Source organism: Poeciliopsis prolifica, unplaced genomic scaffold (assembly GCF_027474105.1).
Source record: "Poeciliopsis prolifica strain line A6 unplaced genomic scaffold, Auburn_PproV2 SCAFFOLD084, whole genome shotgun sequence".
Taxonomy (NCBI): domain Eukaryota; kingdom Metazoa; phylum Chordata; class Actinopteri; order Cyprinodontiformes; family Poeciliidae; genus Poeciliopsis; species Poeciliopsis prolifica.
This window is the reverse complement of record NW_026562459.1, coordinates 1,260,942-1,287,030: the sequence shown is the minus strand read 5'-3', so window position 1 is coordinate 1,287,030 and position 26,089 is coordinate 1,260,942. Positions and strand designations below refer to the sequence as shown.

General features: G+C 39.2%; 1 protein-coding gene across 7 annotated transcripts in view; it reads left to right on the top strand.

Moving 5' to 3' along the window:
• Positions 1–24,500, top strand: part of LOC129353113 (disco-interacting protein 2 homolog C) — a 127,552-nt gene extending 103,052 nt beyond the window's left edge. For 3 of the 7 annotated variants that reach the window (XM_055022332.1, XM_055022327.1, XM_055022331.1), the window contains 26 exons: positions 1,191–1,293; positions 1,411–1,475; positions 1,950–2,043; positions 2,750–2,869; positions 3,855–3,969; positions 5,298–5,437; positions 6,147–6,283; positions 6,349–6,557; positions 6,710–6,824; positions 7,376–7,577; positions 8,040–8,149; positions 12,504–12,584; positions 12,782–12,905; positions 13,404–13,525; positions 13,600–13,711; positions 13,832–13,941; positions 14,907–15,037; positions 15,380–15,548; positions 15,627–15,797; positions 17,126–17,155; positions 17,994–18,055; positions 20,354–20,411; positions 20,497–20,571; positions 21,197–21,371; positions 21,871–21,994; positions 22,576–24,500. In XM_055022332.1, the coding sequence (XP_054878307.1) occupies positions 1,191–1,293; positions 1,411–1,475; positions 1,950–2,043; positions 2,750–2,869; positions 3,855–3,969; positions 5,298–5,437; positions 6,147–6,283; positions 6,349–6,557; positions 6,710–6,824; positions 7,376–7,577; positions 8,040–8,149; positions 12,504–12,584; positions 12,782–12,905; positions 13,404–13,525; positions 13,600–13,711; positions 13,832–13,941; positions 14,907–15,037; positions 15,380–15,548; positions 15,627–15,797; positions 17,126–17,155; positions 17,994–18,055; positions 20,354–20,411; positions 20,497–20,571; positions 21,197–21,371; positions 21,871–21,994; positions 22,576–22,828 (3,207 nt within the window). In that variant the 3' untranslated portion in view covers positions 22,829–24,500. The remainder of the gene's footprint in view (positions 1–1,190; positions 1,294–1,410; positions 1,476–1,949; positions 2,044–2,749; positions 2,870–3,854; positions 3,970–5,297; positions 5,438–6,146; positions 6,284–6,348; positions 6,558–6,709; positions 6,825–7,375; positions 7,578–8,039; positions 8,150–12,503; positions 12,585–12,781; positions 12,906–13,403; positions 13,526–13,599; positions 13,712–13,831; positions 13,942–14,906; positions 15,038–15,379; positions 15,549–15,626; positions 15,798–17,125; positions 17,156–17,993; positions 18,056–20,353; positions 20,412–20,496; positions 20,572–21,196; positions 21,372–21,870; positions 21,995–22,575) is intronic. The other 4 variants (XM_055022333.1, XM_055022329.1, XM_055022328.1 and 1 more) reach the window with 3 other exon arrangements.
• Positions 24,501–26,089: the final 1,589 nt, after the last annotated feature.

Below are 26,089 nucleotides of genomic sequence, written 5' to 3'. Positions count from 1 at the left end.
TGATTTGATTTTTAAGTGACGTCCTTTTCGGCGGCTGGGTGGTAATTACGCCTGCGCTGAGGTGAAATGCCTCCTTGATTGCATTTTGGATCGAAAGAGGCTGAAACGGAAACTGATGAAAGGAGAGGAGTGATTGAAAAACGACCTCCTGTTTCCTGACAGAAGCAGCTCTGCAGATAAACCCAGATAGACGAAAATTATCGCAAGACTTTTGGTTTTTCTGTGGATGAAAAAGTATCATTTCAGAAAACTAACATCAGAATGTGATTTATCGCCTCCATTGCAGCCTGGTCTGACAGAGTTTTAGACAGCAGAGATCTTATTTTAAAGTAAATCTGATGGATTGTTTTGACTCAGCAGCTTCCAGAGAGTTTTTGTTTTTATTGTTCAAATCTGTCATTTTTGGTTGTTGTTGTTTTGAGTTTCTGCAGATGAAAAATTGACTGACAGCAAATATTTACTGCTGTGGAGCAAAAATGTTTTCATTCTGGCCCAAACTGAGAAGCAATAAAAATAAAAATACAGTGATGTAGGTGGTTATGACAGTAATATAGAAATGTCTATGAGAAAGTGAGAAGTTTTAACCTTTGTTCAGAATTTGACTCTTCCAGAATTAGGAATCCTAGTAAATTTCATTTGTAGCGCATAAAATGAACATAGAGCAGATTAAAATTTAGAAATGGCTTCTTTGAAAACACTACAAGTACTTTCCGAGAAGCTATTTAAGGCTTTTTAAGATTTACAGATTTGTTTTGCAAAAATTGCACAGCAAAAACGCAACATTTTATCCTAGTTTCTGGTGCAAAGTACATTTGAAATGAGATTAAATTAACTTTCAGATTATTTAATTTGTAATGTGGGAAAAATGTTGTCATAAATGAAAGCTCCTGTATCTTGCTGTAAAGTTATTTGTAAGTTTTATTTTATTTCAAGTGTGCTAAGATATTTGCACACTGGAAAGTAGATCAAAAACACTCGGTAAGATTCTGTGTTTTTGCTGAGTGTCAAAACTTTTTGCACGTCACTTTTTAAAACTGATGCTCCGTTATGAAACTCAAATGGTGCATTTATTGTATATGTTGTCTATTTATGTGTATATATTTATATATTAAAGTTTTTTCTATCAGAGTTGTGTTTAATGACGGTTTTAATGTTATGATTATCATCACTTCCTGTCTCCGTGTGTCCAGTACAAGACGTGTAAAGATGGCGGCGTCCTCGGTGTCACGGTGACGAGGACTGCCATGCTCACCCACTGCCAGGCCCTCACACAGTCCTGCTCCTACACAGAAGGTAACACACACACACACACGCACGCACGCACACACACACACACACACACACACACACACACACACTTCCACCAGTTTCCTGCAGTGAAATGTGATTCTTTGTTCTTCCTGTTTGCAGCTGAAACCATCGTGAACGTGCTGGACTTCAAGAAGGACGTTGGTCTCTGGCACGCCGTCCTGACTGTAAGGAAAGCATCCGTCAACCTCCACTGCCTTCAAAGTATCAAAAACTGAATTTTACTGTCTAGTTTTTACTCTGTTTAATTATGTTACAAGTCATATTTTGCTTGACTTGCCAAGTTCAGGTTAAATGCAGCTTTCTGATTCCAATAGAGATGATTTTACATTTGATCAACAATATTATCCAAAACACCTCAATATCTAAATCCTACGCATAAATTTTGTATCTTTAACTGGGTAGCAACAAATTGGCACAGTTAGCTTTTCAGTTTGTAAAAATTTTTATTATGGCGTTTGAATGTGAAATAAACAAAATAAGCAAATATTTATGAGTCATAACAAATTTAAAGATACAAGTTGAAAAAGAAAAGTGCAGAAAAATTGATAAATATAAAATCTGACAGATACGACCAATCGGCTGCATTTGTAGATAAATGAATGATAAAACTCTTCATTTCCTGTTTTCTTCTTCTTCAGAGTGTGATGAACATGATGTACGTCATCAGCATCCCCTACGCCCTGATGAAGGTCAACCCGTTGTCCTGGATCCAGAAAGTCTGCCAGTTCAAAGGTAATCCAGTTTGTAGCGACCAGGAGGAAACTGGTCACTAAACGTCAGTAAGAAATAACAAAATTATTTCTATAACAGAAAACTTAGTGAGATTTTTCTTCTTATTATTTTCATAACTTTCTTTGTAAATTATCCTAAAGTGATTTAAATGAATATTTATTATTTTCAGTAACTTATTGATTGTGTTTAATTAACAATTATTTTGATCTTGGGCCAGTGAGGTGAGAAAAACTTTATTTTGAGTTTATTTTGTATCTGCTGTAGAATGTAAAATACTGCCATAAAAATTATTTAATTAAAGAAATATATGAGTGAATTAAAGCTAAAGCTATTTTTTTTGTTTTGCTGGAAAAATTGATGATCCCTGAAGAAAATGCTGTTTATTGCATTTTATATACTTTTATTTATTTTTACCAGGATAAAAATCTTTTTCCATCAATTAAGAAATAATTAATCTAAATGCTTCCCATTTAGATTAACTTCATTTTTTTACACAGTTAAAAAATTGGATATTGCTACCAAAGTGAGACGAACACTAAAGAAAATGAATGCAACAGAATAATAATAATAACGGCTATAAATCCTTTTCTAAAATAAATAAATCTTCTCTCTGGGTTTTCCTAATGGAAACTAATGACTTTTAACATAATGAATCATTAATTAGTTCATAAATAACCCTTTAGATGCTGTGTAATGTTTCGTGCAGCGAAGGTGGCCTGTGTGAAGTCGCGGGACATGCACTGGGCCCTGGTGGCCCACCGGGACCAGCGCGACGTCAACCTCAGCTCCCTGCGGATGCTGGTGGTGGCCGACGGTTCGAATCCCTGTAAGAAAACATTCCCTGCTTTTCTGTCGTCTCATATTTAAGCTTTTTGTGTTTTTTATGGGGCGAAAACAGCAGTTTTATACCTGGAAATTAAATAAAAACAAAACAGAAAAAAACTTGATTCCTGTCACTTTCATGAAATTTATGAGGAGAGTTTCTGCTGGAGGGGCGTCCAACACTTTAGTCAAAATTAGCAAGTTAAAAGTCTATTAATGATAATATAAAGACTGAAATAAAATCAAACATATAAAATTTTCTGATTTTGTTGTTTTTTGTAGAAAAAACTTAAAAATCATATTTGCACATTTTCTGTATTTAAACAAATTTAGTTTTCAAATTTACATTTAAAAACTATTAAATGTTGCTGTAGCTCATATTAGATCACATGACACAAAGAGTTTCTATTTATGTCCTGTAGCAGTCTGTGTTGCAGCGAATTTGAAGAAGCCTTTGACTGAAGACATTCTGTTTTCCCAGTACAGCCTCATAAAATTCTTTTAAATTCTTTTGGACTTTATTTATTTATTTGGTGAAAGTCACTTTCTTTCAAAATATCAATAAATTAAATAAAAACTGATTTCGTCGACTTTTCAGTAAAAGTCTCGAATTATTACAAACGTTTGGTTATGAAAGCAAATGCTCTGTTGTACTTAAAGTTTTTCATTGTAACTGATCAGAAATTAAGAAAAAAGTTGAATCTTGAATTGGGAATGATAAATTAAAACAAGCTCAATAATTTCCATTTGCATCATAATTAATAATTTTTTCGGATGATAAACCAGAATATTATTGTTAATCATAACTTCTGGGACAATTTATCGTTCAGCTAAATTTACCGTGACTCCAGGGGCCACAAATGGCCCCCGGGCCACACTTTGAACACCCCTGGTCAACTGGGTTTATCTGGGTTGAATTGGTTCCTCCTCCTCCCAGTTCAGATGTTTATCTGGGACGTGAATCCCCAGTAACGCTGTCTGTGCTTCAGGGTCGATTTCATCCTGCGATGCTTTCCTCAACGTCTTCCAGACCAAAGGTCTGAGGCCAGAGGTCATCTGTCCCTGCGCCAGCTCCCCGGAGGCGCTGACCGTCGCCATCCGCAGGTAAAACGCAATTCATGGCCGCCATTACAGGTTTTATAGAGAAAATAATCCAGATTTAATGTTTTTCTTGCTCTTGTTTGGTTCATTAAAAATCAAATGAGCGAAAACAAATAATTTAGCTTCTTTTTTTTTAAACATTTTTCCTGTCAATTTATTTATTCTTTATATTTTCAGCTGATTTGCACATTGATTTTTTTCAGTGAATTTTTGACATTTTATTTTTATTACAAATTTAATTGTGTCACTGGCTTATAGTCATTTTTCATTTGGTTCGTCGTTCATTAAAGAAAATTATTTCTGAAATGAAATCAGGACATTTTGGCCGACTCGTCATTCAAATTTAAAAATGGGAAATAAAATAATTTTATACTCAGATTTAATTTAACTCAACTTACTTTTGGTGAGTTTCTCTATAAATTTAAATGTTTTTATGGTTTTGAACTTTATATCTTAATGTCAAATTAACACAAAGTTAGACGGCGTAAAGAAAATTTTACACAATATTCATAATAGGAAAAAATATTTTAGAATTAAACATTTAAAGTTTAACTGAAAAAGTTAAAAAGTTGCAATTGGAGATGAATATCATCCAGGTGGCAACGTGACGGAATTTTTCTCTGAATTATGATAAATATTTGCAGGTTTATTGTGATCAGTGGGAACAGTGAGGTTCACGATCGAAAAGACAATTTAAAATCTCCAGTCTGTAAAAATGTTGAATCTCTTCGCATGAGGTCTGTGATCCCTGTGTGGTCTGTGATCCCTGTGTGGTCTGTGATCCCTGTGTGGTCTGTGATCCCTGTGTGGTCTGTGATCCCTGTGTGGTCTGTGATCCCTGTGTGGTCTGTGATTCCTGTGTGGTCTGTGTTTGGTCTGTATGTGGTCTGTAAATGGTCTGTTGTCCCTGTGTGGTTTGTGATCCCTGTGGTCTGTGATTCCTGTGTGGTCTGTGTTTGGTCTGTATGTGGTCTGTAAATGGTCTGTGATCCCTGTGTGGTCTGTGTTTGGTCTGTAAGTGGTCTGTAAATGGTCTGTAATCCCTGTATGGTCTGTGATCCCTGTGCGGTCTGTGATCCCTGTGTGATACCTGTGCGGTCTGTGATCCCTGTGTGGTCTGTGATCCCTGTGTGGTCTGTGATCCCTGTGCGGTCTGTGATCCCTGTGTGATACCTGTGTGGTCTGTGTTTGGTCTGTAAGTGATCTGTAAGTGGTCTGTGATCCCTGTGTGATCCCTGTGCGGTCTGTGATCCCTGTGTGGTCTGTGATCCCTGTGTGATACCTTTGTGGTCTGTGTTTGGTCTGTAAGTGGTCTGTGATCTGTCCGTCAGGCCGCTGGAGGAGGGCGCGACCCCGCCGAGCCGCGGCGTCCTGTCCATGCCTGGTCTGAGCCACGGGGTGATCCGGGTCGATTCGGAGGAGAAGCTGTCTGTTCTCACTCTCCAGGATGTTGGTTCTGTGATGCCCGGAGGTAAAACCCGACCCAGTTCACCTCAACTGGAGTCAGAACTTTTAACTTTAAACGTCATTATGAAGGAGTGAACATAGATGATTGACTCATTTTGACCGGTTGCTGTTCTGAGTGAATCCGCCATGTTTCATCTGCTGTAGTTGGACTCCGGTCCATCTGGTCCATTTGGTCCATTTGGGTCTGAATGTGTAAACAAGCCAATAAAATTAACTTTTGTCCATCTACAAACCTGATCTCTGTTTGGTTAAAGTGGAGTCTGGTGCACATTGAATGCATATATGAATGCTACTCAGACCGAAGGCCGCTTCAAAAGCAGGAAGTGGACTACAGCCCAGGGGATTCTGGGTAATTCAACCCAGAAACGACTCGTCATCTTTTATCAAAGAGAAATTCCACCATCGCTGGAATCTGATTTCACTCCATTTTCGGTTACATTTGGTGAAGAAGGAAGTTGCGCTCAGTGTCTTCTTCAGAGGTTTTTGTGTTGCGTCCTTGGTGGGTCTTGGTGTGGCGCCCCCACAGGCCAGGAGGGGAACAAATATTTTGACAACTGGGATTTAAAATGATCTTCATAATCTCCATTGGGCCAATCAGTGTATAAAAGTGCCATTGGGTAATGACAGAACAAAGCAAAGCTTCTTTTACTATTGGAGGAAAATGTTTTTTCTGCCTGGTTCGTTTTGACCTGATTTATGCATTTTGTCTGCAGCTCTGATGTGCGTCGTGAAAGTCGAAGGCGTTCCTCAGCTCTGCAAAACCGACGAGATCGGAGAGATGTGTGTTTGTACCGTCGCCACGGGAACCTCCTACTATGGTCTGGCCGGGATGACGAAGAACACCTTCGAGGTAAATCTGGAAAGGTTTGATTCCTCGTCTTCGTGTCCTGATGTCTTTTCAAACCTACCCGTCAGGTCTTCCCCGTGTCCAACAACGGGACGCCCATCAGCGAGTTCCCCTTCACCAGAACCGGCCTGCTGGGCTTCATCGGACCCGCCGGCCTCATCTTCGTCGCCGGGAAGATGGACGGCCTGATGGTGGTCGGAGGACGGCGCCACAACGCCGACGACATCGTGGCCACGGCGCTGGCGGTGGAGCCCATGAAGTTTGTCTACAGAGGGAGGTGGGAGAAAATCCACGAACCTGCCGAGGTTCAGGAACGGACGGGGAGCGGTGCTGACCCGGTGTGTGTGTGTGTGTGTGTGTGTGTGTGTGTGTGTGTGTGTGTGTGTGTGTGTGTGTGTGTGTGTGTGTGTGTGTGTGTGTGAACGGCAGGATAGCGGTGTTTTCCATCACCGTGCTCCATGATGAGAGGATCGTGGTCGTAGCTGAGCAGCGACCGGATTCTACAGAGGAAGACAGCTTCCAGTGGATGAGCAGAGTGCTGCAGGTTCCTTCCTTCACTTCCTTTGTATCTTTCCTTCTTCACTTCCGTTTCTATCCTTCCTTCTTCATTTCCATTTCTATCCTTCCTTCTTTTTCTTGTTTTTATTTTTCCTGTCTTCCTTGTTTTTTCTTCCTTTGTTGCTCCTTTCTGTTTTCCTTACCGGTCTCCTTCTTTCCTTTCTTCCTTTCTCTCTTCTTTTCTTCCATTCTTTCTTTCTACTATTTCTTCACTCCTTCCTTTCTAATTGCTGGTTGAAAAAATATTCTGACATTTTCTGTTTGTTTTTTTTTTTTTAATCTTTTTATATTTTACCACCAAACAAGGTCATAAGGGGGAGGGGCTGGTTGACCTTTCCTGACCTGTGGAAACATTTATTAATATCTTTAAAATGTTCGTGGCACAAACAAAGACTTTTGCTGCACAAACCTTTTGCAACGATTTTGTCAGATTTCACTCAGGTCTTCATTTGTGTTATCAGCTTTAGTAATAATTAACTTACATTAAATTCAACTCTTTCTGTACTTTGACCTTGTCGGTGCACTTTGACCTTCCAGGCGATAGACAGCATCCACCAGGTGGGGGTGTACTGCCTGGCCCTGGTTCCCTCCAACACGCTGCCCAAGACGCCTCTGGGCGGCATCCACCTGTCTGAGGCCAAGCAGCTCTTCCTGGAGGGGGCGCTGCATCCCTGCAACGTGCTGATGTGTCCGCACACCTGCGTCACCAACCTGCCCAAACCGCGGCAGAAACAACCAGGTGGAAAAACCCAGACAGGAGAAAACGCTCAACACATCAACTATAACACTCACTGAAGGAAAAACTAATTCACTACTTTCATTATTAAAGCAGGAACATTTAAAACTGGATTGATTTGTAAATGGATTTTAAAGAGAAGTGTTTATTTTGGCAGTTTGTGGTGATTTGGCATTAAGCAAACTTAAAATGATAAAGTTAAAAGCATGCAATTAAAGAACACATGTTGAGAAACTCTTGATCTAAAATCTTGAAATCTTGATTGTACTTCTGGATTCTAGAAAGTTTAGAAGCTCAATTTCTACAAAACACTTTAAAAATATCCTGAATTCACAGAAAGTAACAGGAATTAACTGAAATTTCCTAGAAACTATCGAGCTTTTTTCTAGTAATTATCAGGTTACTTTCTATGAACTCTGGTTATTATACCTGGTAAGTTGGAGCCTCTTCTCTCCTCTCTCTCAGAGATCGGTCCTGCGTCTGTGATGGTCGGGAATCTGGTGTCGGGGAAGCGGATCGCTCAGGCCAGCGGCCGGGATCTGGGTCAGATCGAAGACAATGACCAGGCAAGAAAGGTGTGTGTGAGAGGGGGCTCTGCTGGTTTTCATCACACACACATCATGCTTTATGTTCATCCTCATTACGCCTCATTTTCACACATTCGTCATCATGTCAGGCCAGTGAAGTGAGAATCCTAAACCGAAAGTCAAAGCAGCAGAAAACAGTCTGGAGAAGCAAAGTTTAAAAAGAGCAGGAGTGGAAATAATGTCAGACAGGAAGTGATGGATCACAGGAGGTTGTCGCTGACAGAAGCGACTTTCTTCCCTCCGTCGTGTTGAAATGTCATCAGTAACAGGTTTCAGGTTCCCTGCAGCAGAACACATGCAGTCGAGCCTAATGACAAGAGACAGATCCCAAAATACAAACTGGACCCGTCAACGCTGCAAAAGCAACGTCGACGTATGGGAGATTATTCCTGCCAGGAATACAGGCTGGATGTATTCCACTAACCTGGAAAGATTTGGAAAAAAGAAGGTAGAACAGGGAAAATATGTGGATTTTCAAGTTTGCATATTTAATCCCTGAACTCTGTTTAAATAGCGACTGGATGTTCACCAGGAAATTTATGGAGTCTCAACATGAAAAATGTCGGAAAATGAAATTTACAAATTTTATTGGCTTTAAAGCTAAACTTTAAACTTGCCAACGATAAACATTGAAATGTTTATGAAAATGTTAGTTTTGTTTTCTGGACTAGAAAAGATTCAAGTAGAAAACAAACCAGAACCTAAAAACATGACTAAGTTTTGGTCCAGGGGAAAAATCAGCTCAACGTCCATGAAGCTGATTTATTTTCCAATTCCAATTTGATCAATGATGCAGCTGCTGTTGATTCTCTGAAACACGATGTGTGGAGAAACTCAGAGCCGATATGTTGATTGAAATGATTGTATCACTTTTAACGTAATTTGGTGTTTTCATTAAATCACCTGAAGCCGAGCAGAAATGCAGGATTTTTCCATCCTCATCACCTGATCCATGATCTTCATCGTCCATCCGGTGAAAACCAGGCCCTCAGTGTGGATGAACTCAAACTGTTTTAATTCAATAAAAACACATTTTTAAAATCAGTATCTCCAATTTTTTTATCAGTGAATCTGTAATACTTTAAATTTCAGTCCTTTATTTTTCTTTTGTAGCCAAAAAACGCATTTTATTACACAGTTATTTATTCATTTTAGTGTTTTAATTTCTTATACATTGTGGTTGAAGCACACAATGTAGTAGATTTTATATGCTTATTTTTATATAATATGCCTCATTTGACTAAAAGCTTTTATTTTGGTAAAAGACAAAAGTGAATCTGAGATCATTTTATGTCAGAACTTAATTAGCAAATATTTTTTCATCTTTTACTCAAACTGTTTTTGGAAAAATAATTAATTTTTACCTCATTGGAGTATAAAAAGTGTTTTTTGGTCAATAATTTTAGATTTGTTTTCTTTTTCCAGATATCTTTTGTACTTTTAGGAGAATTGTAGAAAAGTAAATGTTCATTAAAGTTTTATTCTGTTTGTTTTGGAACATGACCTCCATCCGTCCGTCTCTCCCTCCTTGTTGCATCTTTTTTCTCTCAGCTTTCACTGCGGTGATCCAGGAGGGATTCATCATAAGTCTGTTATTTTCATTCTATTTTAAATGTTTTTATTGATCTCTCCCTGGATTTTGACTGTGAAGGTGAATATTAACAATGAGTTACTGCTGACATCATGAAGTTAATGACGTTATAAATCTGTTGGGTTTGTAGAGTAACAGTTTTTTCTGAGCACTGGACGTTAAATCAGGCAGCAGGAAGCTTTGGTTTCCGTTGAATCGTTTTATTTTAATTCAGAGTCGACAAGAAGCTGAGAGATGTTTTCATCTGAGGAGCAAATTCAGGTTTAAATCTTCGTTACTCCAGAAGCCGGAGCTCGGAGGGAAACAGGAAACCTGCTGGAGTGATGCATTCAACAGGCTGCGCCGCTGCACACTGGCTCTGATTAACAAGCGCAATAAAGCCTGACCAGCCTGCTGACGGCTTGTGTTAAACATGGCGGGAGCAGGATGATTTATCACATGGTTTCAGAGGCTCAGAGCAGCGAGGCTTCAGCAATCTGGGCTTCCTGTCGGCTGAATCTGCCAGTAGAACCAGAAGATTTGATCAGTAATTAAAAGTTATTGACTTAAAACAAAATCCTGTATCTTTCTGAAAAGTTACCTTAACAAAGTGTCTGAGTATCCTTAAAAAGTCTTAAATTTTGTGCCTAAGTTCTTAAAAAGTCTTAAATTCATTTAAAAAGGTTTGTACATTTTGCTTTGAAAGGACGATTTAATCTTGTACATTCTATTTTATTTTTCTCAAGCAAAAGTTTTAGTCACACATTTTTCTGATCTGTGACTCAATATGGTTTAAATTAAGTTGTTAACATGCTCTTGCTAGCTAGCTATCATTTTCACTTCTATTATTTGTAAGTGAAAATTTCTCGACTGTTGGCTGGACGAAGCATTTTTGCAGAGATACAGGCCTTAAATTTCACTCATAAAGGTCTTTAAAAGCCTTAAATTTGAGTTGGTGAAACCTGTAGAAACCCTTTGTAAGCTGAGATATTTGCACAAGAAATTAAAATACTTGGTTGGATTTTGTGTTTTTTCAGGAGCCGGTTCTGATTTTTTGGTTTGGGTCGAACCTCATCTGTACCCACATTACTGACAAACATTGATTTCTGTGACTGGAGAACTGATGCTACTGCTAACTAGCTGCTAACACACCCCTTCTTGCTAGCTAGCTTTTTCGGTTTAACATGAGTAAATGCTATTTATGCACCCAGTTTGTACTTTTCTGTGGAGATAAAGGTCTTAAATTCCTTTCATAAAGATCTTAAAAGTCTTACACTTTAGTTGTGTAAGTTTGTTGCATTAGAAACTACTTGGTAGGATTTTGTGTTTTTGCAGTGCAGCGGTTCTGCAGACCGGTTGAGTTCTGATTGTCTGGTTTGGGTCCAGGCTCATCTGTCCCTGCTGTGACTGACTGGAGGAAACAGTCATTTAAAATGGACTTTCTCTACTGCAGCCAGCAGAAATCCTGAAAAATTCATGACAGGAAGCTTCCTCTTCGTTTTCCTCCTCCTCACAGCGTCATTATTTCTCCTTCGACTTAATTTCCAAACTGTGGTTTTCCGCAGCTGGATTTTCTTCTGAAACCTCGTTGGAATTCTGTTGAAGTCTCAAAAACTTCCAGCTGGAAAAAGTGAATTTGTTGCTTAGTAAAGACTCACAGTGGTGATATTTATTGTAAATGTCAGCATTTGTAGAATTTCTGAGATTTATTGATGAAATGTTCCCGGCCACTGACCGGTCCGTTTCCTGTCAGCAGGCAGGAGCAGCTCAGCAGGTTCCTGGCTGATTATCCACCAGAAGGAGAACATCTGCTTTTTTATTCAGTCCTTATCAAAATCAACATACGGAGCTGTGAACAAGCATTTCCTCCTTCACTTCTGCTGTTTTTTCTCACACTTAAGCAGTTTGAGATGATCAAACAAACCTGTAAATGCAGAAGCAGGTGATGAAATGAGCTCAGTGACCACACGACTGAAAAATGAACATCAAACCTGAAAACATCTACGATCATACCTGCAGCAGTAGAAAAAACTCCAGCAGGTCAATAATCTGAAGCGCTGGTTCTTAATGTAACTAAAAAAAAACAAAATAACAGGTTTGCAGTGGCCTAGTTAAAGTCTAGGCTTGTTTAGTTTCTTTAGGATGCAACTCCAGTCTGTTTGGTTGAAGTGAATTCTGGTTCGGTTTGACTGCAAACCGAACGCCAAGCGAACCTGAGACCGCTTCAAAAGCAGGAAGCGGACTACGCTGCAGGGCATTCTGGGTAAATGCGATAGGAGAAATGATTTGTTTTTTTAAAACAAAAGAGAAATCATCCAACTGCTAAAATCTGACACCACTGCATTTTGGGGTTCGGGGTTTTTTTTTTTTGTGAAGAAGGAAGTTGCGCTCAGTTTCTTCTTCAGAAGTTTTTAAGTTGTTTCCTTCAGCAGTTCTTGGTGCAGCGCCCCCTCAGGTGAGGAGGGGAACAGGCTTGATTGGTTTGACTCAGAGCAGAGAGAAAGAGAAAACTGCAACAAATCTTGCAGTTTTGGTCCCTCATATATTGGGTCTACTGGACCATCAGAAGGGAAGACATCAATGTGAGACTTAAAAAGGTGACGTGAAACAGCCAGTTATCACAAACACTTGATGATGACTTTTTTCTTCCTTTTCGTTTGCTTATGGAGGTTAGTTTGATCTGAAACATTTCCACCCAATAAAATAAATCGATTTCTGGTTTGCGGTTTATTTAGCATCGAGACGGTAAATTATTTTTGTTTTATTTTTCAGTTCCTCTTCCTGTCTGAGGTGTTGCAGTGGAGAGCCCAAACGACTCCGGACCACATCCTGTACACTCTGCTCAACTCCAGGGTAAAAAATACATGAAGACATGAATCTGTTCATGCACTCATTCATGCTCTTATTTAGAGGGCGACATTTGGAAATCATAAGAGAAGATAATATTTTTATTTGGTCGTTAAATGGTTTCACACTGCTTTGTTGTCATGTTTCAGTTCCTGCAGCAGAAAATACTTTTATTGAAGATCACTTCTCTTTGTGACCTGCAGGGGGCGATAGCCAGCTCACTGACTTGTGTTCAGCTGCACAAGCGAGCGGAGAAGATCGCCGCCGTTCTGTCAGAAAGGGGCCACCTGCAGGACGGAGACCACGTCGCACTCGTTTACCCTCCAGGTGAGATCGGCGTTTCTCCGTTTTTGTGAATCGATCAGATATGAGAAAAGGTTCATGTAAAAATAAAAACCGATTCTGTAAAGTGAGATTAATAAATAAAGCATTAGATATTCTGCATTAATCCAAAACTTAACGAAGGTTCAGCTCTTCATGCTTCAATGAAACCAAAATTAAGGTTTTTCAGTGGCCTAGTCAAAGTCCAGAGTAACATTTAGTAGAGAATAACTGTAATCATGAAAACAAAACGTCCTAAACAATTAGACAAAGTCACACACTGTAAAGACACAAAATCTCACCAAGTAATTTTGGTTTAGTTTCTTGTGCGAATATCTTATTTCACTGGAAAAAAACAAAACTAACTTACAAGTAAATTTTCAGCAAGAAATGAAATCTTGCAATTCCTTAAACCTGGAGACAAAGTAGTTTTTCCACCTGCAGATTATTTCACTTATAACATGACATTAAGTTAAATAGCTTCTTCTTCTGGCCGTCCTGCAGGTATCGACCTGATTGCTGCGTTTTACGGATGCCTTTACGCCGGCTGCGTCCCGATCACGGTGCGGCCGCCTCACCCGCAGAACATCGCCACCACGCTGCCCACGGTCAAGATGATCGTGGAGGTAAAACTCTGGTTCAGCCTGCCGCCGGTGCAGCTCGCTCTGTTTGACGTTTGTCTCTGTGATGATGCGTTCAGGTGAGCCGCTCGGTGTGTGTGATGACCACGCAGCTCATCTGCAAGCTGCTGAGGTCCAAAGAGGCGCTGGCGGCCGTGGACGTCCGAACATGGCCGCCCGTCATAGACACAGGTACGCCACCCGCCGAGACTAAGCGATAAAATGACTCTTTAAGAGAAAATTGCTGCTGCTCCGTTCCGTCTCCAAAGTTAAAAAACAAAAACCTTGACAGATCCGAGTTTTTCCTTCCAGATGATTTGCCAAAGAAGAAGCCCCCCCTGCTGTACAAACCGTCCAACCCCGACACGCTGGCCTACCTGGACTTCAGCGTCTCCACCACCGGCATGCTAGCTGGAGTCAAAGTGAGCACACACACACGCACGCACGCACACACACACGCACACACACAAACACACACACACACACACACACACACACACTGCAACCAGAGGGTTCAGTTAAAAACCTCAAACTACAACTGGAGGTAAATCGATTTTATCAATTGACATTTTGGTTTTGAAGATTTCAGTTTTGGAAATTTTTTTTTTTTTTTTTTTTTACTAAAGAACTCCTTGGGTTTCCGTAGTTCAGTGATGACGGCCATCTTGTTTAGCTAGAGTGTTTTACAGCTTCTATTTATGTGGACTTTGAGTTCAGGTTAAATCTACAACAAAATCTAAAGGCCATTCGAAGCTGTTTTATAAGAATCAAATCATAATAGTATAAAATATTAGGAGAAAAGAGCAATTTTACAAGAACGACCAAAAACTGCTTTAAAGTGAGACATGTTTACTCTGAGTGAATCTTAATAATATCCAAATTTCACCTTAAATTTTCCAACAATTTTTATTTTATCTAAGTCGTTCTGACTGATCATCACAACAGAAAAGAAACACAAAGCATCATTAGCGAGGGAATCCAGGGCAGCAGGACCTGACACAAGTTTCCTCTTGTGCTGCTCAATCGCCTGTTGATTGTGATTAATTACGGCGCTTAACGAGCTTGAGTTGATTGATCCGCTTACCGAGCAGGTCAATTAGTGCTGCAACGTTAAAACTGGCAACAGAAACCACAGAGGAAGAAACATGAGGATTCTGCTGCAGGCAAAGTTTGGTTTTGCTGATCAATACTCTGCAAACTCTTCCATCCTAACAGTTTCCTTAAAGTCGCAGGTGTCCAAACTGTGGTGCAGGGAACATTTGTGGCCCTACGACGTTTTTTATGGCCCTCAAATTGTAGACTTTTGAGTTGAGACAGAAATATTCAGGACATTTATTGACTGACAGACATTTAAACTTTGTCTTTTCTGTGATTCGATGCGTCTCAGATGTCCCACACCGCCACCAGTGCCTTCTGCCGCTCCATCAAGCTGCAGTGTGAGCTCTACCCGTCCAGAGAGGTCGCCATCTGCCTCGACCCGTACTGCGGCCTGGGCTTCGTCCTCTGGTGCCTTTGCAGGTCAGACACTTATGAAAAAGGACGAACGCAAAAAAACGTTGAAACATCTGACTAAATTCTAAACATGTTTTTCTAATTTATTTGAAATGAAACTGAGCAAAAAGTCGAGTCACTACAGATATCTTGGTCTAAAATTGCCCACATATAATAAAAGCAACAATCAAAATAAAAAGGTGAAAGAAAGAAAAATAAATGTATAAAATTCTGGAAATTCACTCCACAAAGCAGAAGTCCTCCAGACCACTAGGGGGAGTTTTGCTTCTAGCCGCATGTTTGAACCCTTCAGCTCATAAATGAAATGTTTTATTAAACTAGCTCTCCATACTGATACTTCCTCCTCAGCGTGTACTCAGGTCACCAGTCCATCCTCATCCCTCCATCCGAGCTGGAGGTGAACGCGGCTCTCTGGTTGTCGGCCGTCAGTCAGTACAAAGTCCGGGACACGTTCTGCTCCTACAGCGTCATGGAGCTGTGCACCAAAGGCCTGGGCCTGCAGACCGACTCCCTCAAGGTAACTTCAGCCTCAGGATTTCAGTCCCGTGAGCCTCTGAGTCTCGTCCTGACGTCCGCCCTGCTTCCCGCCCTCCAGTCCAGAGGACTCGACCTGTCCCGGGTCAGAACCTGCGTGGTGGTAGCGGAGGAGCGGCCCAGGATCGCGCTGACCCAGTCCTTCTCCAAACTCTTCAAAGACCTGGGACTCCACCCGCGCGCCGTCAGCACCTCGTTCGGCTGCAGGGTCAACCTGGCCATCTGCCTGCAGGTCAGTCGCAGATTCTTCGCTTTGAGCCAAAAATGGAGGCTGAGTTTGGAGCTCAGACTGGAGAAATGCTCAAAACTGCTTCAATATGCAACTAATGTTGAAAAAACACTATTAATATTTGCAATGTTTCCATTAAAAGTGACCTGTGATGCTTCCTTGAATAGGTTAGAATAGGTTTGTGGTCTAAACAAAACATGTTCATTACATTTTTTTTCACAAAATCTTTCTAAGATGAACAGATTTTAGTCTGTTCCTTTCAGAATGAGCTGTTTTAGGGCTTCTTGTCACTTTAAATCAACTCAACGTTTACACTCTGTGTGAAAATGGCTGCAAACAGATGTGCAATTATACAACTGTACATCTTTGAGAAGCATTAATAGAGCCTCCTGCACAACCAAGAAGAAAGCAGCAAATGGATTCTGGATGGTAGATCAACAGCAAACACTTGTCTTTTCCAGCAGCCATTGTACTGTGCATAGAGCTGAAAAACCAGCTGAACAATATTAAGGAATTACTGACTTAAAACAAGCTCATATTTCTTGCTGAAAAGTTACATGTAAGTTAGTTTTGTCTTACTAAGATATTTGCACTAAAATGTAGACCAAAAATACCTGGTAAGATTTTGTGATTTTACAGTGTATATGTGATGATTTTACAAAAAAGCAATAGATTCAACACACAGAGGAATCCAAGTGAATGGGAGAAAGTGAGATTTTAATTGAGCAGAATTAAGATCAAAGGGTAAGAAATAAAGTCAGGAATAAAAGAGGGAAAGAAAAAAATGAATGAACGAATTTTACTTATTCAAACCTTAAAAATCCTAAATTCACTTTTCCGAACTCTTCCAGACTGATCCTGTATTTTAGACACATTCTGCTTTTCTTCCATGTTTCTGTCATGTTCAGCTCCATCCATTCGTCCATTTCAAGCTGAACATTCCTGACACTCAGCTGTGACTTTCAGCCTGTTCCTATGGAAAAACATCAAGTATTTTACACTTTTTATAGGAACTTTCAGGCAAACTGGAAACTTTAGCTATTTCCTCCAGCTGTTAATGTTTAACACAATTTAAGTGAATAAATGAAAAACAGATTAAAAATGCAGCTTTTCCACTTTGAAAGACTAACATCCTACTGAACCACCTTTTTAAAATCTAACTGCTTGTTTTGTTGCTTTGGAGTTTGCATTTTGATTTTCCTCCTCCCTCTTGTTTTGAAGCATAATCCCACCTTCATCTCTCATTCTTTGTTCTGTCTCCGTCCTCCCTCCTCCTTTACTTCCTTTGCTTCCTCTTTCGTTTCCTCGGCCCCGCCTCTCTGCTGCTGCAGCCTCACAGGCTGGGGAAGCTGGCCGACCAGGTAGGGAACCTCCATCAACCTGACCAACAGCACCGGGTTTGTCAGAACCTCCTGCTCCAGCCCACTGTAGCTCACAAATCAACATCGATCTGAAGGAAATTCCTTATTTTTCACACTTTCTGCAGTTTCACCCCGAGGAACATTTGAATGTTTGAGTGACGAAAACGACCATGTTGAAGTTTCTTCTTGTTAGCCGTCAGATAGCAGCATTCATTTATCAATAAAGCCTTAGCACTGAGGTAGCTAGCAGTGTTAGCTTCCAAGTAAAGATGAAGATTTGGATTTTTCTGGTGTGACTTGGTACCAGGTTCATGAAGAAGCACCCTGCTGTGCTTCCATTGTGTGTGCAAATCCAAAAACGTAAATAAATTCTCAATAAAATCTTGAAGCTAACATGGTGCTAATGTAGCTTGACAGAGTGGAAATGAGGGATTAGCTTCGTGGTTTTCTGTCTGGTGATGGATTCTCAACACAAAGGAATCAGAGTCTTTATTCTGTCCTCGACCTCCATTTTGTCTCCAAACTTTGATTAACCCAAATTTGAAAAACAAATGAAGTTGGTTGTTTTGCTTTTAAGTCACAGTTTTGAGCCTTTACTTTCCTCTATTTCTTCCCTCTTTAATTGAGGCTTTTTGTTTGCATGTCTGTTCAGTGGAATCACCTTTTTCAGTGCCGTATTTATTTTATTTTGCTTGTTTTTCTCGGTCACCTTCCTTCACTCTTCCTGTGGACAGAAACCTCACATGAATGCATCCAGGGGAGGAAGTAGCAGTAGCTTTTGGTGTGTGGTTGTCTGATCTGTTCCTACAGGTTGATTTGACTGTTTTGTGTTTTTCAGGGAACATCCGGACCCGACCCCACCACTGTGTTCGTAGACATGAGAGCGCTGCGACACGACAGGTGAGAATGTTCCTACCTGATTTGTTAAGGTTTTGGGTCAGTGGCGTCCTGAAGAAGCCAATTTCAAGACAAATATTTCCGTTTGTGGCGCCGTGCAGCAAAACCATTTACTGCCTTAAAAAATAAGAAATAAACAGTTTTTTAAATCATAATCTTTATCGGTATCATAATAGTACCACCAAATATCGCGATAAAGTTCATATCGCTACCATATGTATTTAGAATATTATTCACACTTTGTTCAAAGTTAAATATTATGTATATATTATGTAATGGATCCAGTTGTTTCGACTCTTTTTTTGAGCTGACATACTGAATAAAGTGGCTGCTGAAGGTTTAGGAATATTTAACTTCACATATTTGTTAGAAATTACGAGTCGTTTATATTCATGTGTTTATTTGTGGATAAATCTGAGGCGTGTTTGATTTCGTCTGAGCTGCTTTTCTTTCTGCTCACGCCGCCGATTCTTCCACTCTGCTCCCATAAAGAGTCGCCCTGCGGTCCGGAGGGAACCTGCAGCCGTTCTGCAGGACGTCTTCAGTTGTAACGTTTATTACTGCGATTCAGCCGAGTGTTTGGGAATAAGAGACTGCAACGCTGAAAACAAATGAAAAACGAGAAACGTTCTCCTCGGCTTTGGTGAGACAGTAAAAGTTTCGTGGGAGCTGAAAGTTCCTTTGAGGTGGTGAAATGTTTGCCAGCTGGTTTTCAGTTGAGCCACAGACTAACATAAAACTTGGATGAGTTCAGGGAGAGTTTCAGTCTGAGCTTCATGATTTCAGATTTTTAGAGAAACCAACAGAGGCGTCTTGCAGGGAAACGTAGCAACATCTCATTTTTAAACATTTCAATTTTTTAAATTGATATTTTGCATAAAAAATCAGTTGGAAGTTTTTATAAACCACAGCAGGTCTCCTTTTGCTTTCTGCTGAAATCCAATTTCCGCTGCGTGTTTGTTAATATTACTAATTAAATGCAACTTTTGTGTGAATGGCTTATGACCGGCAGATCGATCGATTTTAAAGTTACAGGATAAATGAGATCATCACCAGACGAAAGAAGCTGATGAGAACAAAACCTGTTTAAAGTCTGTTTCGACTCGTGTTGTGATTGTGATGCGTTCACTGACTCAGCCTTCTTTCATAATTGTAAATTATTTACATCCAGATTTGCAGCGTCTGGCTTCTTCTGGTGCAAAATGATGACGCACGTCTCACATCAGTGATGTAAAAGTTGGATAAAATGCAACGTGACCGTTTGGGCTGCAAACTTTGAGAACTGCCTGATTTAGTTCCACATCAGGAAGTGGTGAAAACTTCAATGTTTTGGAGGTGAAAAGATGGAAATTGGCTCATTAAGAAAGCTGTGAAAAAAACTGATTTGGTTTGTATTCAGTTTAAAGGAGCTGGAGAAACTCTGCAGAAACACAAAATACTTTCGTCTAAGTTGTACTGCAAATATTTTAATACTCATTAAATAAGACTGTTCAAGATATGAGCTTCTTTTGAGTAAATAACTCCTTAGTATTAAAGGAAAAGTAGATTTTTTTTTCTTTTAACAAGATATTTTACTTCATAAGTGGAACCAGAAATATTAACTATCTTAAAACAAGCTCCTGTATCTTGATGAAAAGTTACTTCTAAGTCAGTTTTGTCTAATTTTTATATATTTGCACCAGAAACTGAACCAAAAATACTTAGTTTTTTTGCAGTAAGAGGTCAATAAGCTGTTATCTGTCTGGATTTGGTCCAGAAGGTCCAGATTTGGTCCAGCATGTTGGAAAAATCTGCCGAAGTTCCGAATCAGAAACAGTAAAGTGTTGTTCCCGGTCCAGTCGACTGAGAACCTGCTGATCTCCAGCTGTCGGGTTGATTACATGTAATCACCGTTGATTTAAACGGCCCGGTTCTTCTGAGGCGCTGCGCTTGTTTGTTTTTAATCTGAGGAACCACTTCTGTCGGTTTCTGTTTCCTCTCAGAGGTCAGAACCGTTACCTTCACCCTGCAGGCTGCCTTTCATTTTAGAAACTGAGGTTTCCAGAAGCTGTTTGAAATAATCTGTTCCCAGAACCGCCTCCATTCAGCCGTTTGCAGCAAAGATCATCTTTTTCAGCCAAAACGACTCAAAAAGGATTTTAAAACACAAAAATAGTTGAACTTTCAGTAAAGTTTAGTCACTTTTAGCATATATTCCTGTTTGCTGAGGCATTTTTTCTTCTCCACTTGTCACATGTTTTTAAGCGTCCCGGTCAGAAACATATGGAATAATGACTGATTGTTATTAATTTTGCTGTCCAGGGTCAGGTTAGTGGAGCGAGGTTCACCACACAGTTTACCACTGATGGAGTCTGGGAAGGTACGCTCTTTATTACCTTTATTACTCATTTATTATTATTGGAAACAAACCGATGATCTGTTTATTGATTTATTGAAATGAGCAGATCCTGCCTGGAGTTCGGATCATCATCGCCAACCCAGAGACCAAAGGGCCGATGGGGGAGTCGCACCTGGGAGAGGTCGGAGTGATTTTCCTTTATTTTTAGGTTTAAACCTTAAAATTATGATTTTGTTTTTCACTCAAAACGGAAAAATAATAGTTTTAATCCTCATGCATAAAAAGCCTGTTGACTTTTTACTGTTCTGAAATGATTAAACACTATTGATTATTATTTAAGTAGTAAATTAATCATTATTTAAAAAAAGGCTTAAAGAACAAAATCAGAGCAGTAATTAAGCCAAAACTCTATAAATGTTAAATATTGATATCTTAACATATTTAGCTCCAAACTATCAATATATATTTAATGGGAAGTAGACTACCAAAATAAAAGTTTATACAGATGCATGGCTTTTATTTTGATAGTTCACTTCTGGGTTTTCAGCAAATAAATTTGCATATTAGCCCAATATTTAGTTGTGATATTTATAAATGAATTAATAACAGGATGGACATATTACTGACAAAAACAACCACCATCGTTTTTTTCTCTTAAATCTGAAATTATTTGTGTAAATTTAGAAATGGCTGAACCTGTCAGGAATTTGTCTCATTATCTGAATTAAATCCGAAGTTTCAAACGCAGCAAATGGAGCGTTTTGATTGGCTGTTGGTCCCTCTGAACCCATCGTGTCTGTTTGTAGATTTGGGTGCACAGCGGCCACAACGCCAGCGGTTACTTCACCGTCTACGGAGACGAAGTTCTGCAGTCGGACCATTTCAGCTCCAGGCTCAGCTTCGGTGACACTCAGACGGTTTGGGCCCGGACCGGATACCTGGGCTTCCTGCGGCGGACCGAGCTCACCGACGCCAGCGGAGGTGAGGCTGCAGACGGGCCGGGCAACGCGGCAGAGGAACGTATCAGGGTTTAGTTGATGTTGATGATTAGTTCTTCGTTTTTCTTTCTTAAACATCTGAAATGCTTCCAAAATGGTGGCCTGACCTTTCTTGTGTCATCCACAATCTTCACTCCACGTTTGTTTTTTTATTTTCAAGCAGTTATGAGGGACGGTGGAGAAACTTAAAACTGCTGCTGCTGTTGACCATGTGTCTGTTTATACAAATCGATGGTTATTGATTTACTGTACATCCTGAAGATGAAGTAAACTGTCTTAATTATTTAACAAATTCAATTAAATCCTATTTTAATTCTATTTCTTAACTCTAAAAGTATTTATGGTGTTAAAATGTGGGAAAATCTAAGAATCGTTTTAAAAATGCCTTAAAAGTTGAACTGAACACGCGTGGCAGAAATCATGGCGTCCAACTTGTGTGTGTGTGTGTGTGTGTGTGTGTGTGTGTGTGTGTGTGTGTGCAGAGCGGCATGACGCTCTGTATGTGGTCGGCGCTCTGGAGGAAGCCATGGAGCTGAGGGGGATGCGCTACCACCCCATCGACATCGAGACGTCCGTCATCCGGACGCACAAGAGCATCACGGAGTGGTGAGACCCGCAGATCCGGTCATAGTGATCAATGTTCCACTTTCTGATCATCGACTTCAGCTCTGAACAGTGAAGTGAAGGAGCTCAGTGTTTCAGCAGTTTTGCCGTTTTCTGGAAGTTGCAGTCCACGGAGAAATGACTCACCGTTCAGGAAAACTGTTGAAAAGTTGCAAGGAAAAGCAGAAATTTGAGATTAATTTCACATCTTTTCTAGAAAACAATTTCCAGGTTTCAAAAGTTTTTGACTTTCAAAAAAAGTACAAAGTTCTCAAGTTTATTCAAGAAAAATTCTCAGATTAACCTAAAATGTTTTTCTTGCAAATGTTTTTGTTTTGTAACTTTTTGATGTTTTTTCTAAGATTAATCTCAATATTTCTTAGGTTTTTTTCTTGCAATTTTTTTGTTTTGTTTTGGAGCTCAAAGTTTTTTGTAGAAAAATCTGGGATTAATTTTAAATTTTTCTAGTTTCTTCTGCCAAAAGTTTTATTCCTGTAGCTTATAGCTTGTAGTTTTTTTCATTCAATTTTCAAAGTTTTTCTAGAAAATCTCTGAGATTAATGTGTGAATTTTTGTTGTTGCAGCGCGGTGTTCACGTGGACCAACCTGCTGGTGGTGGTGGTGGAGCTGGACGGCTCGGAGCACGAGGCTCTGGACCTGGTTCCGCTGGTCACCAACGTGGTTCTGGAGGAGCACTACCTGATCGTGGGCGTCGTCGTGGTCGTCGACATCGGCGTCATCCCCATCAACTCCCGCGGCGAGAAGCAGCGCATGCACCTCCGCGACGGCTTCCTGGCCGACCAGCTCGACCCCATCTACGTGGCCTACAACATGTAGCGCCCCCTGGTGGAGGGAGGGAGGAACAGACTTGAATACTGAGGGGAACAAACTGACGTTAGCCCTGCGCTTTGTCTTGCAGGCACTTTCTGTTTCCTCGGAAAAGGGAAGCTGGTTTCTGGCTCCTGCAGCAACATCTGGCGCTCTCTGTTATTTTTAAATGTCAGAAAGGTCGTGGCTTATTTTTTTGAAAATGATATTTACACAAAAAAACTGAAATATTTTGTGTTTTTACAGCCATCAAAGTGCGGGGTATGTTTTGATATGAGGGCGGGGGGTTCAGGGTTTATCAGGAGGTACGTTCATTTCACCTTGGATTTTTATTTTTTTTTAACCGACCAGCCGGTCCGTTTCACCAGGTGCTCAAATCCACACAGGCGCAGCCTTTAACTCCGGTTACTAACAGCTCGTATCGTGTAAGTATGTACAATAAGAAACCGATTTAATTTATTTTCTCTTTTAGAAGTCTATGATTCAAGTTTTTGCTCTTGAATATTTGCTAATATAAAAATAAATTGCATTATCTCCAGTGACAAAGACTTAAACATATTATAATAAAAATACACAAATATATGATGATAGATTATATTGCAGATGAAGGTTAATGTCTCAGAGGAAAGCAGGTTGATTCGCGATGCTGCGGTTTGGTCTGAAATGTATCCAGTTTCCAAAAGGAAGGTCCAAATTTTAAAAGCTTGTTAAATCCTCTAAATGTTATTAATTGCACTTTCGGGTTCAAAGTCAAGATTTTGGACATGAAACAGAACTATATCTTCAGATCTAAAGTGATAGGATGAGGGGAAAATCAGGTTTGAGGCAAAAAGTTTCTCCTGAACACAAACTGACGTTTCTGGTCAACGCCGTTGTCGCCCTCTAGTGGTGACCAGCGGTATTACATGCAGTCTTTTTCTTAAATAACCATCTAAACCTTACAATAAATTAATCCTGCATTCAGCAGCACAGTTTTATAGAAAAACAATCATTTAGGTTTACTTTTTTTTTCCAATCTGAAAATATTTTACTAATTTTGGCCCCAAACTTTTCTGGTAGACAATTTTCACTGCAGATTCAGATTCACTTTATTTTGATAAATTAAAACAAAAATACTTTACAAACCAATAATTTAATTAAGAAATTGGCTAATTTAGTTTTTCCTGGCCAAGTCTGCCTCAGTAAGATAATCTGTGCTCTAATCTTTCCCATTTTGAAGAACAGCTAAGACATAAATAGATTAATTCATTTCAGAGTAAAATTTTCTGATGATCTTAAAAGGAATTGTGAGTGAAGTTCAATAAACTTTAAGTTGAGATGTTTTTACTCACATTGACTGGGATGAAACTGGTCCCAGTTCAGACGGACCAGCAGCAGCCGAGTCGGCCTCGTTTCTGGATCGCCGGCTGTAAATATGGAACAACAAAGGAGCCGTCATATTTTTCCACGCGGCGGTTCAAGGCTCAAACAGTGATGTCATATGTAGAAATCAAAGCGTTTTATCAGAGACCCTTTAAGTCATTAAAGAGCTACAGAGAATGTTTCTTTAAAAAAAAAAGCACTTTCTTCACCTTTCCTCTTTTTTCATTTCAGGAAATGTATGTCAAGTTTTTTTTCTAAAGTTTCAAAAGTTGTGTTGATGTCATGTCTTTCATTTCAATAAACGTTTCAACAATTTTGACACAAATTTAAATGTGGTTTATTTAAAACAGGAAATTTGTTTTTTAATCATTTGAGAATAATTACACTGTTAAAAAAACAGTTTTTGAGTATTTCAATTTAAAAAGTGGCACTCTAATAAAAATTAAATATGTAAAATTAAATCATAGCTTACTAAAATAGTTTCAACACTAAAATAGATAACTGCAAGGAATCTAGACGAAACAGATTTTCGTCACTAATTTAGCTCCATTCATCCCAACGCATCTCATCTTTGATGATTTATATTAAATATTTTGATAGTTTGAAACTTAATTTGTCAGCCAACAATACCCTATTTTAAAAATTGATCAAATGTAAAATTTAACCCTTTAGAAATATAAAGACACATTTAAAATCTTTGTCGGTTTTAAATAGAAAAGATTTTCTAATTTAAGGTATAAATTACAAAGAAAATGAAAAGCATATAAAATTTCTTAATCTTCAGAAATTAACAGAACAGGAAGTTTTTAATATTAGCAGTTATGTGAAGCCACAAAATTTACAAAAGTTTCAGAGCTGAATAGAGGAAAGAATCAGTAAATATGGAGGACTAATACTGCCAAAATTAGCAATAGATCTAATGGTAGATGGCTTAATAAAGTCAATACATTTTAGCTAATTAATTATGATGTAACATAAATGAATCTTGTTCATCTGTATTAATTTTCAATTTTATTTTTATTCTAAATACACCTTTTTCCCATTTTCTGTCACATTTCATTTAATTATTTTTCAAAATTTTCCCTTGATTCATTTGTATTTTGTTTGGTGACACTTTAACGCACCAATTTATTTTCTCATTTATTTTAACTCTTTGTATATAAACTGACAAATGCGGAAGGAGAATACGGCTTCTCTGATTGGTCAACATCAAACCTCAGCCTGTCATAAGCAATTAATCACATGACAAACTAAAGTTTATATTTATTGTCAATTTTGGCAGGATCGGTCCTCCATACTTTAAAGGAGAACCTGATATTTCAGGCGAGTTTCAGAACAGACCAAAGCAACAGAAAACTTTACAGTAAATGAAGCAGTTTGTTGTGAGTCTCACCTGGAACCGTTTTCCGTCCTGCTGATGTTCGTCCACTTCTCCGTCCAGAAACAGTTTCCTGCTCACTTCTGTCAGTTTCTCATTTTCTCTGGGAGCCATTTTGTCCCCACCAGAGATTTGTCTCAGTTCTACGACAGCGTATCATTGCAGATTAAAAACAAAAAGTACGTTTCTGCCAAAAACTTAAATTGAGATTAATCTCACAAATCTAGAAAAACCAAGAAACATGTTTTTCTAGCAAAATGCTGGACTTTTTCTGTCACTTTTTGTGAAAAGTCTTTAAACATTTGCTAGAAAGAGGCTGAAATTAATAGAAATTTTCTAGGAAAAAACAAAGAACTTAAGGAGTTTGAAAAGTCCAAAGTTTGCTAGAATTTCTTTGAGATTTAAATTTTCTAGCAAAAAAAAAAAATTGGTGTTTAAAAACTGTTGGAATTTAGGAAATTTTTGATCAAGTTGAAAATGTTCAACATTTCTACGAGGACAAATTCAAATATTCTTTCTAGTAAATTTCC